General features: G+C 40.5%; 1 protein-coding gene across 1 annotated transcript in view; it reads right to left on the bottom strand.

Annotated features, from left to right (window-relative positions):
- Positions 1-1,952: 1,952 nt before the first annotated feature.
- Positions 1,953-13,048, bottom strand: part of ube2h (ubiquitin-conjugating enzyme E2H (UBC8 homolog, yeast)) — a 35,189-nt gene continuing 24,093 nt past the window's right edge. The window contains exons 5-7 of the mRNA XM_050036027.1: positions 11,476-11,528; positions 10,010-10,138; positions 1,953-7,493 (exon numbers count right to left, since the gene is read on the bottom strand). Coding sequence (XP_049891984.1) covers positions 7,369-7,493; positions 10,010-10,138; positions 11,476-11,528 — 307 coding nt within the window. The 3' untranslated portion in view covers positions 1,953-7,368. The remainder of the gene's footprint in view (positions 7,494-10,009; positions 10,139-11,475; positions 11,529-13,048) is intronic.

The raw sequence follows: 13,048 nt of genomic DNA, 5'->3' as shown, positions 1-13,048 counted from the left end.
CGAAAACCAAATTGGTCAGAAGAAGAAAAAAATAATACTTCTGGGGGAATTCCTTAAAAGAAAGAACATACTGAAAAGTAAATTTGATCCGAACATAACAGTAAATATGAAGCAATGAATGCGGGAGGAAACTGCAACAAAAATTATTTCAAGAAGTCTGGTGAAGAGGTCAATCCAAGAGGTACAAAAAATATGGCAATATGTCTGTTCTGGCCAAAAAGGAGATCACTGCTTACAGGAAGAAATAAAAAAAAAAAACGGTAATAATAAGATTTGACTTAAAGTGAACTTACAGCTAACTTAAAGTAACGTTAACCGTTAGCTTAGTTTAACTGCTATATGGCTGAAAAGAAATCTCTGTACAGAAGTCGTTCATAATGAAGTTGACCTCCTTTTCTAATGTGACTAACATATTTATTCATTGTTGATTTCAACACATTGAAATATTGAATTTATAGATATAAAAGTCTGTAACCAACGATATCTCCCTGCCAGCTAACATGAAGCAAGCTAACAGAACTACCGTTACCCCTCTCATTAAAGACTGCAATGTTAAGATTAGATTAGTTTATTTGTCCTATTAGGAAAATTTTCTTCACGCTTCTGTACATCTTGAGTGCCAACCCGACATATACACATACCCCACAGATACAACATACATTTGCCACACACACATGGATTCTCAACACATAACATACAGTATAACACAGACACATTTACACGTCACTGCCGGTTTTGAGTTTTGTTTAGGGAGTACAAAATGTAATTTTTCCAGGTGCCTCCAAAATCTCTCCCAAATGAGGCAGTTTTAACGCCATGTCACCAAACCTTTGGCAATGGTCGATCTAGTAGGAAGAAAATGGTTGATCGTGAAGTTAGCTAACGTTAGCCAAGCAGCAGTGCATTCATGTGCCGTTCTGTACTTACACCTAATATTTTGAGTGCATAAGTGCGTTCACACTGAGAAGTATGGAAAAATTTAGTGCACTATGAGTACCTGGATGGGTGCACTCACAACGGTCAAGAAGTTGAGTGTGGAACTATGGACACTTCTCGCCCTCAAAAGTCGCCATCTTGGCTTCGTAGCAGAAGGGGAGGGACCACTTTTCAAACTGGAAATAGCAGCTGAGGACTGTGTTACCGTGAACATCACTGCATTGTACAAATGCATGTGTTTTTTGCACTAAGCACCACTGTTGTTGGGTATGAGCCAGCAGTATATTTATTGGGTTAATTTAGCAGTCTGTAATGATTTGGTACGCGGATGCTAGTTTGCTAACTAGCTAATTTGCGGACAAACTACCCTGTCGAAATTCGCGCACTACGCCAATGAGTACATAGTGCACATAGTATACTACATAGAAGTATACTAATGGAAGTATGTGATTTGAGACACACCAATAGTTCAAATATAAAAGACAGTTCTACTGAAGCACATTTACTCACCAAGGCAAAAACAAGATGGCAGTTGTTTGGGTCGTGGATTCAACTGCACACAAAACATTACTAGTCCACTAGACTCTTGTGCACTTTCATCAACTCACCATGTAATAGTAACGTTAGAATAGTCACGTGATTCCAAACATGTTCTTGATGACGTTAAGAGCCCCCAGAGGAATTTCTCCCATTCATTGTTTGAGACTTACTTCTCTGGTTTCTGGCTTTCAAGGAGAGAAGCTGATGTTCACTAATTGAACATTCCAAGGCCATGGAAATAACAGACTACAATTATTAATTTTGGTGGGGTGGCCCTTTAAAGTTCAGAACATCGAAATGATAAATTAGATCTCTTGTTAAGTAATTTTCTGCATATAAAAACATACATTTGATGCATTTGGAAATCATATACAAATATTCAACATCTGCTGGGTCTGCAGTGAACTCCTGAGCATGTAACAGGTCACACTGTGCATCTTAGGAGTAACATGAGAATCATCAGCCCCACACAAGGACCTTTTATACACATTGAATGTTTTATTAAAAAAGAAGTTATAACAGTTTATTTTATACACAACTATTTATGAGGTTATAAGCCTATTAATAGAGAGCATTTGTCTTTCTGACAAGCATGCCCACTTCACAATGCAAAGAAAAAAACAAGAGGAGGGCAAAGAGGGTGATAAAAATAAGACCAAGGATGGACTTTTCGAAACAAAAAACAAAAAAAATAAACCTTTTGACTTTTTAACCCTCAAGTATCACACACTAGGTAACAAATACATAGTTTCTATTTTTTCTTTTTTTAAAACTGCCATTTTCCATGCTGTGTGTGTCTGCTAGATCCCCTGACGGCAGCAGTCGGCCGGCGCCAGGGCACAAATCCACACGAGCACAAGACAGAATGGGAGGTGTGCACCAAGCGAGCCTCGACCCCACACCAGAAGCATGCAAGTGCACAAGGAGACACAGTCAACACACGTGGGGGGGAGGTGATATTACAGGATCAGGGTGCTGGCTCTCTGAGGCTGTGCTGATAAGACGGAGGACGGGCCCTGGACGTCCTGTCTATGGATTAATGACAGACCAGTCCGTTCGCTTAGCGGAGGCCCTTCATCCTTGTTGTGTCTGGCAGGGTGTGGGGGAGTGTGACAGTACGGTTGTGGGGGGCTATGGCTCTGGGCTGGACCTTCACTGCAGGATTGCAGTTTGAAATTTGAGGCCTCGTCATAATGTGGTTGTCTGGAGTTGCCGTTTAAACTGTGTAGTTAAGACAGTGTTATCTGTACACCAGTGGTCTTCGAGCATGACAGGAGGAGGAGGAGGAGGAGGAGGAGGAGGAGGGGAGAAAGCCAAAAGGAAATTAAATAAAAGCACAATAAACATGTTTTCTCATAGTTTTCTTCAGAAAAAATAATTTAGAATTCAAGTTGCAATGGAAGCAAAATCATTCACTGGTTTGAGGACATTTTCTGTAGTTCTTGACTCAAGTTAAAAACAACCTGAAACACAAAGGCAGTAATTATCTCTCTTGACCTTGAATATGTAATCTGTGGCAAGTAAAAAAAAAACAAAAAACAGAGAGAGAACAACGGAGGCCACTGAAGAGATCAGATGGTTGTCATGTTTACCAGCGCAACACCAGGCCACAGCTGAGTATGTCATTAATTTATTGCCCAGCAGATGCAAATAATGCTGAAAACCAAACCTATGATTTTTATCCTAAACCAAAAAAATAAAAAAAAATTAAAAATCATTAGTTCCCTGTTGCACCATTGCATCATAATGTGCTATTTTATTACAATTCTCAGCTTGGATATACTGTATTTTCAGCACTCAAGTACAATACTGCACAAATGTAAAACAAGAATTCCAATCTGAATTACTTGAAACAAAAAAAAAACAACCTCGATCTTGTCTCATCAGTGTGATAATTTAGCTGAACCATAACTTACAACAGTGGCGCTTGATGGCAAAGATTTAAAAAAAAAAAAAAAAAAAAAGGAGGTCTCTTTAATGAATAAATAAATATCTATAGGCAGCTGAAGGAGAAAACACAAGCCAATAGTGAGAGTGGGGATCTGCAGACAGGTTTGTTCTGTTTGCGTGGATGCGGATCGTCACCACAAACTGAACACGTTTAAAACATTCACATAGCTTTATACTGCCTTGGACATGTTGGATATCACAACAGTTAGCTCTGCAACAGTTAAAATGGCGGCGTCCTGCTGGAAACCAACCCCGAGCTAACATTCAAACATTAAAGGATGGATGAGGGCCACATTGAAGGGGAAAAAATCCTAAATTTCAAGGATAAAGGCATAATTGTGAGGAGAAAATAATAATATTACAAGAATAAAGTTGTAACTTAAGCTGGGATAGGCTCCAGCCCCCCCGCGACCCTCAAGAGGATGAAGTGGTTAGAAAATGCATGGATGGATGGAAGTCGTAATTTAATGAAAATATAATCATACTATTTCAAGATAAAACATATCTTCTTCCCTGTTGGGACTTTGCCGCTCTTTCTGTAATTTCACGTGACTTTCTGGCATTTTTTGCGAATTTTTCTCTTTTCAATTTACAAGTTTAATCACACAATTATTTGACTTTATTCTCGTTAAATTACAGCTTTATTCTTGTAATATTACGAATTTTTTTCTTGAGTTAATCTGACTTTATTCTCGTAAATTCCGATTTAATTCTTGTAATATTGCGACTTTTTATCTTGAAATATGACTTTATTCTCGTTAAATTCCGACTTTATCATTGTAACATTACAATTTTTTTCTTGAAATAATATGACTTTAATCTTGTAATATTAAAAAAAAAATTCTTGAGATAATGTGACTTTATTCTCGAAAATTCCGACTTTATTCTTTTAATATTCCGACTTTATTCTTATAACATTACAATTTTTTTTCTTGAAATAGTATGACTTGATTCTTGTTAAATTCCGACTTTATTCTTGTAATATTATGAGTTTTCCCCCCTCAAAATCACGACTTTATTCTTGAAATCAAAGATTTTTTTTTTCTTCAACATGGCACTAATTCTCCCTCGTACAAAAACCTCCTCAGGCTGAATGAGAGAAATCATCAGCCCGATATTATCCCCGGATAAATATTGGAAATTAAAAACAAATTAAGCTTCTGTTCTAAATCGGCATTCTAATGTGGTGAAAATTACGAGCACAGAATTGTGTTTTAAATCATGTTTTTTGGAGAAAATCCGATCACTCGAAAAGGGCTGAACCACACGTTTTGATTTCTGTACAGTTAGATCTATCAGGCTCACTACAGGTCAAACATCTCCCTAGTTTGAAATCACTCATCTGTACAACTCTGAATCTGCGAGAAGAGGACAAGCAGGCATGTCTATGGAGTATCTTACATTTAACCACACAACAGACACTAACTAAAAATCAGATGAGCAATGAATGCTTTACCAGGTAAGTATACCAAACTATCTAACTCTATCTGTAATACAGCCATATAGCATTATGTTGTTTTAGTTGAAGTCAACACCCAGCAAAACTAACTATCCTGTCAAAAACACAGTTCAACAAATATCGGCATGATTCCCATCCTTTCAAAACGACCCGGGTGAAAAATGCTCATCACTATGCAAGATACGACCAAACTTTATTTCAAACCTGAGCCAGAAAAGTCTAACAATCCTACATTAGCTCAAATAAACCCGATGCCACTCAGCCCTGGGCCCCAGATCTGCAACAGAGTGAACATTTAGATGCCAAATCACAAATTGCACATTGCAGAAAGAGGAGAGTCAAAACAGTCTGTGTAGAAAACAATGTGCTTTTCTAATTTTTGACCTTTATGGCTTTTTTGGACACATATTTTTGGGGGACTTCTTCATATGGTCACCCTTTCCTTTCGTGATGAGGCACAGAAGAGGGAGTTGAGATCAGTAGAGGGATAAGAAGGTGACCTCCCGAGTTATAATTCAGCTTTGAATCTCCCGCTCAGGAATCCAAAAATCTGCCACAAAGCAACCAGTGACTCCTACTGCAATCTATGAAGTGAATACATTTCAAGGTTTTCTAGGTAGTTTGACTGCCGCGTTAGCCTCGACAAGCAACACTCGCTCAGCATTTCAGGGTTCGACGCTGAGTTTTCATGAGGCTACAGAGAGGTGTTTTATCACTGTACAAGGTAGATGCTGTACACAAAAAAAAAAAAAAAAAAATCCAAACGTGTTGACCCCCCCATCGGGCAAAAAAAAGTACAGGAAATAAAAGAAGGAAAAAAACAGCCAAAGGTCAAAGTTGCGATTGCATTCTCTTTCCACACGTCATGGATTTACATCTTAACCCGCCAAATTGAATCAACAATGAGTAACACCAGAGCTTTTCTTTTTCCATAACAAGTCAAATCTGTACAGATGAAATTAATTCCCCTCAACGAAAATTGCTACTACTTGGGCTCTTATTTTGTCATCTTCAAACTACTGATCCAAATAGAGATCGTAAAGTGTCAGGAGTCCAGTTGATGCAGTCGGAGTACACACCACAGGTCAGACCAATATGAAGGGCATGCACTGGAGCACAGTCCAAGTAATAGTGGAATGTGAGGATGACCGATACTACACAAACCGGAATCTGCCATAAAAACGCTTCATATATACTCGGATCCACTCGATAACCATGTGACCATGTTTGTTGATTTTCACTAAAATTGAAACTAATGGTGCTGGTTCTCTAAACTCACCAGAATAGGTGACAATTACATTCGTTCTCTACCTGAAAAGTCTTCTCGACTGATAATACTCATAGAAATTTGTTTGTAAAGCCGATGAGTGAGCGCCAGTGGCATCCAGCACAATGAGAATGTTTGGTGCTCATGTGTTTGACGTGCCTCCTGACGGAAAACTAGTGCGAGCTGCACGAGAAATGATGGTTAGATGGTTAAAGGGTAGCTCCGTTCTACTTCCAATTCCCATCACGCCAAGTGAGTCTGACCAGAATTTCCACAAACGCCACTTTCGTCTTTGTTGCCTTCGTGCAACACAGTTATGTTACTGTATATAACACAGTTATACAGCTAGGCCCACAAATCAACACTGAAAGCGCCCAACATGTCTTTCTCACCTCACTGTCACTCACCCTGTAACGAGACATGTATTTCATTAATTAATTTTCCAAGACCTGACCTTGTATTTATTTTGCACTTCACAGCGGCACATGTAAACAGGCAGCTGCAGCGAAGAGTAACAAAAACTTTACGTAACATGCCAAGGTAGGATCCAAACTGAACCAGAAAGAAAGGCATATATTTTTACTAAATTGTCTCAATAAATAGTTGAAAGAGAAATGCTTAGGCAGCATCCAGGGCTGATTTATGAGCATCTATTAGCACTACACTTTCTGTATTTTCATACAAGGTGTGCTATGTCACCTTGTGTGTGATTGTGCACCTCAAAAGCACTAATAATACTGTACAGCTGCGCACCCAGGCAAGCAAGACCAAAGCAGCTGTCGTGGAGCAACGAACAAAATGTTGGTCAGAATCATTTAGCAGTGTGGAAAAAGAAAGGGAATAAGGATTCCGGTCAAACTGGAAAGTTATATTTCAAAAAGTGAAATCTGAGTCGAGAAATGAGATGCTCACAGGGAGATTTCCTGCCTATGCCTACGTGACACACCTTAAAAATGCAGAGATGACAGGGAGAGAAGTGTGAAAGCAATCGCGACATCTGTGCAGGGAGGAACAGCTACAGAACGGGAGGGGTGTCTGTCAAACACACCAAAGGCTAGATATCCATAAAAATCCTTGTTTAGTAGTAATAATAATAATAAAAAAATCAACTTGTTTAAATATGAATATTATAAGTCTGCTTTCTCATGGTTAGGAAATCAAATATAGTCTCTGTGGGGGTTAAAGGAGGAGGCGGGATGGGGGAGCCCTCCTATCACTACAACTCCATGTCCTGGGCCTCGTCTTCTGAGAAATCAGACATGGAGCTTTCAGATGAAGAGTCGCCTGCCCCCTCTTCCTGCTCCTTCAGAGCCTCCTCTGTTGCATATTTCTGGATGTACTCTGTGGAGGAAAAGACAGAGGGAAAGAGAGAGATGGTCAGACAGGAAAAAGTGACAACCTAAGCTCAGGGAGAATAGTGATCAGAGCTTTTTCCAAGTTTGCATTAATCTTAGGGGCGTTTTCACACCTGCTTTGTTTAGCTTAGTTGTATCAAACACTGGAGCGTGACCCCCTTGGCGCAGTTCTTGGGCAGGTGTGAACACAGCAACCACACTTAGGTGCGGACCAAAACAATCGGACTGAGATCTTGGTGACAACAAATGAACTCTTGTGCAGTTCATTTGAGGCGAAAACATAATCTGACCAAGCTGATGGAAGTATTTTTTTTTAAATATACTTTATTAATCCCCGAGGGGAAATTCAATTTTTCACTCTGTTTGTCAATTACACACAGGTCCGAACTATTATTTCACCTGTATTAAACCAGCTTCCTTAGCCAGCTGCACTGTGTCTACTTCGGTTACAAAAGAGCCTTCACTTGCCCTATCTATTCACATTAGTGCTAAACAGGTGTAGATTATGTTGAAGACCACGGGCACACCTGATGGATCATTGGAAATCTTGTCAGCTGATGAACAGGTTTCAGTTTAGGAAGATTAACGGGACACTTTGCCAACTGTGTGAACCAGCTTTGTATCACAACACTGTGAGTAGTGTGTGTAAATGTACTGTGGTAAACAGCACCCAGATCTCCCTGCTCATCTCTCAGCTCAAATCTGCTTTTCTCTAGCTCAAGGCCGGGGCTCGAGCTACAGATTGTGCTTCCACATTTTCATATGCGCCCCACCACAGACACAAAGAGTATAGAAGCAGATCGAAAGAGAGAACTGCCCCTGTCTTTCTGTGTCAATCTCAGATCAAACGATAGAAGCAGGCAGTGCTGATTGTATATAATCCAATATCTTGTTACTCCAATACATTTTCTTGCCTAAAATGTCTTTAGAAACATATTTTAGTGCACTGTTTGACTGTAATATGAGAATTTGCAAACAGGAAGTGGGCACTATACTGTTTCCTGTATTGTAAAAATGGGGGCTGAAAAACCTAAAATCAAATGGTAAAACTAAGCAATGCTGAACAAATATGAACCAAGATTCTGTTATTGTGTTGCCTATTTAACATTTTTCCCTTACTGTACTGTAATTCGATATTGTTACCAGCAGACTGCAATACTGTTTCCTGTGGAAAAACGGCCAAGCTTACATATGTCTTTCACAAGCAGCCGCATTTATTGGTCTGGTGCAGCACAATGCATTCTGGTCGTTTAAGCAAAAGCCACAGCCCTTTTCCTCTGTGTTCTTTGGTCACATAGCACCAATTTCAAAAGTGCTTGTGCTTTTCTACTGCCTAGACTGCCTAGATTTATAAAAAGCCCATCTTTCCAGCAGTTTAATGCTGAACTGTCTTGATATGAGCCTTCGGTGACTCCAGTGCATCAACAGATTATTTTCCAGCTGCACCTGCACCTAATTTTCAAACTGACTCTTTGCTAAGTCACGCCCCCGGAACTGGCCAATGATAACGTAGTGTCGGGCTGGCTCAGACCAGGTCCCGACAACAACACAGCTGTGCTCCATTGACTCTTATGCAATCGTTTCAGATTTCCTTCATTTTCAGGCTGGTTTTGTGGATGTGGAGCTAAATGTTGTGCCTGGGGCACGTCGTGTATTAATGATACTCGTTACCTGGAGAGGTTGGAAAAAGATATACGTTTCTTCCCTGTTCCAAAGCCCAAATCAAACAGATGAACGTCCGCACACACTGCGATGCCACACAGCTGGTTCGATATCAGCAAAGTTTCCCTTTATATTCATTCTCTTCTGTGGCGATCAGCAGTGATGTGGTGGTTCACTTTTATACTGTGGTCTGTAGCCTATAGTTCGGCTTTAGCTTCTAACTATCTTTGTCTTTTTAACCTGTTGTTGCTGCTGAGTCAGTTTGACATCCTGGATATATCCTTCAAACACAGACTGTAGACCCCTCTGTCTGCTTCTCTCTGGAATCACTGTTTATTTTTTCCAAAAATATGATAATGTTTTCTCAGGGAGTGCAGTTAGTGACAGTGTGGGCTCCATGCTTACTCTGACAGCTTAACAGACCATCAAGAAGCAGGGCTTAGCGAAAGGTTGTATCGCTTGCCTTAAGTGATAAAAGCAAACGATGATCAGGGCCATGATCAGCCCACACAGTTGTCCCTCTCTTGTAAAATTGGAAAGTGATGCATTTAATCTATTTCTGGAACAGAACAGGAGTCTGCTCTTATTTTACTCTTGGTTTTACTTCTAGGAGTTTACCCACATGAAAATTCTGACCAGTCAGACAGCAGTTTTCTAGTTCATGTGCAATTTTGGTCTGCTTGCGAATGCTGTGGTGTGAACACAAACCAATCTCGAGTCAAAGTGAAACACTGGAACAATCTGGTCACTAAATATGACCACAGCAAATATCTATAGGTGTGAAAACGCCCCTAAGAATCTAAAGGGATCTACACCCAACAGATTTTGATTAATTTGAACCTTTGATTTTCTGCTTGTACTCCTCTGGCCGGTGAAGGTACATGGCAGCTGCGTCTCCATTCAGGGGGTCGATGGGGTTTGGGTAAGCCAGCAGCTGGGGCAGGAACGACTCAAAGATGTTGGTCAGGTCTGGGGAAACAAAAGGCAACACATTACTCCTCTATCAGCTGCAAGAAATGAGTGATCAGACACTTACATAATCTGGCAGTCATTTAAAAGCAGTTACTGTCAATTTCACCATTAATCTGATGGAACCTGATGGAGAAATGCTCACCCAATATTGTGCCAATTATATAAAAACTGCTTCCAGGGAAGCTCCAATCATTTTACACACACATCAGTTAGTGATGACCACACAAAAGGATCAAAGATGGAAGGTGTATATGCTTGCAGACAGAAACACAAATGTGAAATCCTTCCCCTGATAGCCTCACAGAAGCTACAACTACACTAATCCCTTTCACTAGCTCTCTGCTAGCAGGCCTCAGCTTTCTCTCAGAGCTGAGGCCTAGTGGAAAAACCTGCAGTTCTGCTCTCGTCTCATAGGTGTCACTGCTGGGTCCGTTCAAGTTGGGAAAACAAACATTTTCTTACAGACTATTGTGCAGTGTTATCGTGTTTAGGGGATTTAATCAGTTGGTTTTGTTTCCTCTTGCTTTGTAGAGAATCTTAGCAGACAAGGCTTAGTTGATTGGTCCATTCTTTCCATGTTTGTCCAATCTGATGGGTTTTTTTTCAAACACTCAACAGAATCTGCTGCATTTTCGTGAGAACAAACAAAGGTAAAATAACACAATAGTGATTCATGTAATTTGATTTAGAGGAAAAACAGGTCAGGCTACCTCACTTGGCATTAATTAGCATGCATGTCCTTCTTCATAACAAAACATTGGAACCAGAGTTGAATCAAGTTGCTTAAATACCATTCAAGGTTTCAACATTCGCCTCGGAGTCATACCCAGAACACCAGTGAAAATAAATAGGGAGGGATGCTGAAACATCTGCTAGGGATATTACTGTACAGCCATTTATATTGCTCATCAGCTATCTTAGCCCTGTGGAGGGGCTGTAATGAGAAATTAATAGGGAAATAGGGAGAAGGGCACAGGGACACACAGGACTGTGAAAAGAGCAACTGGGCGACAAACATTAAGTACAATCATGTGAGGGTGTCCCTGTCTCTCACAGCTGACAGACAGTAAATCATTCCTGTCGAAGGTGAATGTTTCCTGACCTTGCTGGGTGAGGGTATTACCTCGTTAGTGTTCACTTCTCCCCTCGCTAAGTAGATTAGGGCCAATTGTGCTCCACTGCCTAATGTGGCCACGCTTGCTAGCGAGGGGGTCTCGCGCTGCAGTCACCTTTTTGGTGTCGATGGCACTGTGTCAAGTTCTTCGCACATAATCACACAGACCCCCGGTGGGGAAACTTAATATGGACACGTACGCAGTTGTTGGGCCACTCACCATAAAGGGCTGTCCATGTCTGGTTGATGACATCTAAGCACACTGTCCCTGACCTGGGAAACCGAGAAGAAAGCAGAGTTAGAGGGGAAAGGCCAAAGAGAGGGAAGAGCGGATCTGTGTGCAATGTGTGTCACAGCTCAGCGGCTGGATCCCTTCAAGCCCACTTTTCTCCACCGCGTATGTCAATCCCTTATCACTTGTGTGGCAGTCAATGGTTTAAAGGAGAGTTCAGGAGACTCTTGACATGTTGTAGAATATCATGTGACCAGGTCAAACATGCCAGGTAGGTGCAATTACATGGTTATCAGTCACTGGTCATGTTACTTTAAAGGAGCAGTGTGTAGGATTCAGGGGGATCTATTGGCAGTAATGGATTTAATATTAATTTTCATTAGCGTACAATCACCTGAAACTAAGAATCATGTTTTCGATAGCATAGAATAAGAACTTCATATCTGCATAAGGAGCAAGTCCTCTTCCACAGAGTCTGCCATGTTTCTACAGTAGCCCAGAAGAGACAAACCAAACACTGAATCTAGAGAGGGCCTTTTGTGTTTCTACGTTACATGAAGGCCACCATGGGCTCTTCGACATGCTTATACAGGGAGGAATATTCAGTTGGATGCAAATAGAAACGTCTCCCATGTGCCAAGTGTGTAGGAGAAAATGGCAAATGGAGCCGTCTAGAGCCAGTGTTTGATTTGTCCCTTCTGTGCTACTGTAGAACAACATGGCAGACTCCATGGGAGAAGACCCGCTTCGCACATTGACATAAACAGCTCATTCTAAGGTAATAATTCTAAGATAATTTCAAAATAAAAGCATATCCTAAAGATGCTCATGTATATCGCTGTTTTTACCTTGCATCCATGTTATTGGAATATTTATGATCTCTAAGTAAGATTCCATGGACATAACCTGTTTATGAGGCTTATCCTGGTTATGATCATATTCAGGATGGTGTTTACATGAGCACAGAGAAACCTGGTTATTCATAGTCCCTGTATACATTCTGATTTCTTTCAGAGCACTCCAGCTGGCATACTTGAGTTCATAAACGTAATATGGTGTTTACATACTCAAACACATAAATGTGAAACTCCAAAAACCCAATCATAAACGGGTTATTCGTTTCCATGTAAACGCACTCACTGTAAATACAGTTAATGTGGAAAATGCTCCAGTTTACCAGTGGTATTTACACTCTGTCAGTTTCCTGGTGATGAATGGAAAACATTTTGCTAAGTACTGCCTGAATGCAGCCTTATTTTTGTGGGAAAATGTCTTTGTGAGACGAGTCCTATTTGGGGAGACCAACCTTCCCAGACCGTGTCCTTCAGAGGACCTGGCCTCTAAGCGGTGGATTACTGGGCTGAGAGATACAAAGAGCTCGGCCAGGTTCAATATCTGTGTAATTTGCTGCTCATTTATAGCTCATATAAAAGTTCAAAGTGTAGTTCACAACATAAGCGGATCATGTTTTACTGAAAACATGAAAAAGCAATATAGAAAGTATAAGAAAATATTAATGATTTCAACTTATGTTTTAAGTTTATAATATGACAGAGCAGCA

The sequence above is a fragment of the Epinephelus moara genome, chromosome 23 (assembly GCF_006386435.1).
Source record: "Epinephelus moara isolate mb chromosome 23, YSFRI_EMoa_1.0, whole genome shotgun sequence".
In the NCBI taxonomy this organism is placed as follows: Eukaryota; Metazoa; Chordata; class Actinopteri; order Perciformes; family Serranidae; genus Epinephelus; species Epinephelus moara.
This window is presented reverse-complemented; position numbering and strand designations above follow the sequence as displayed.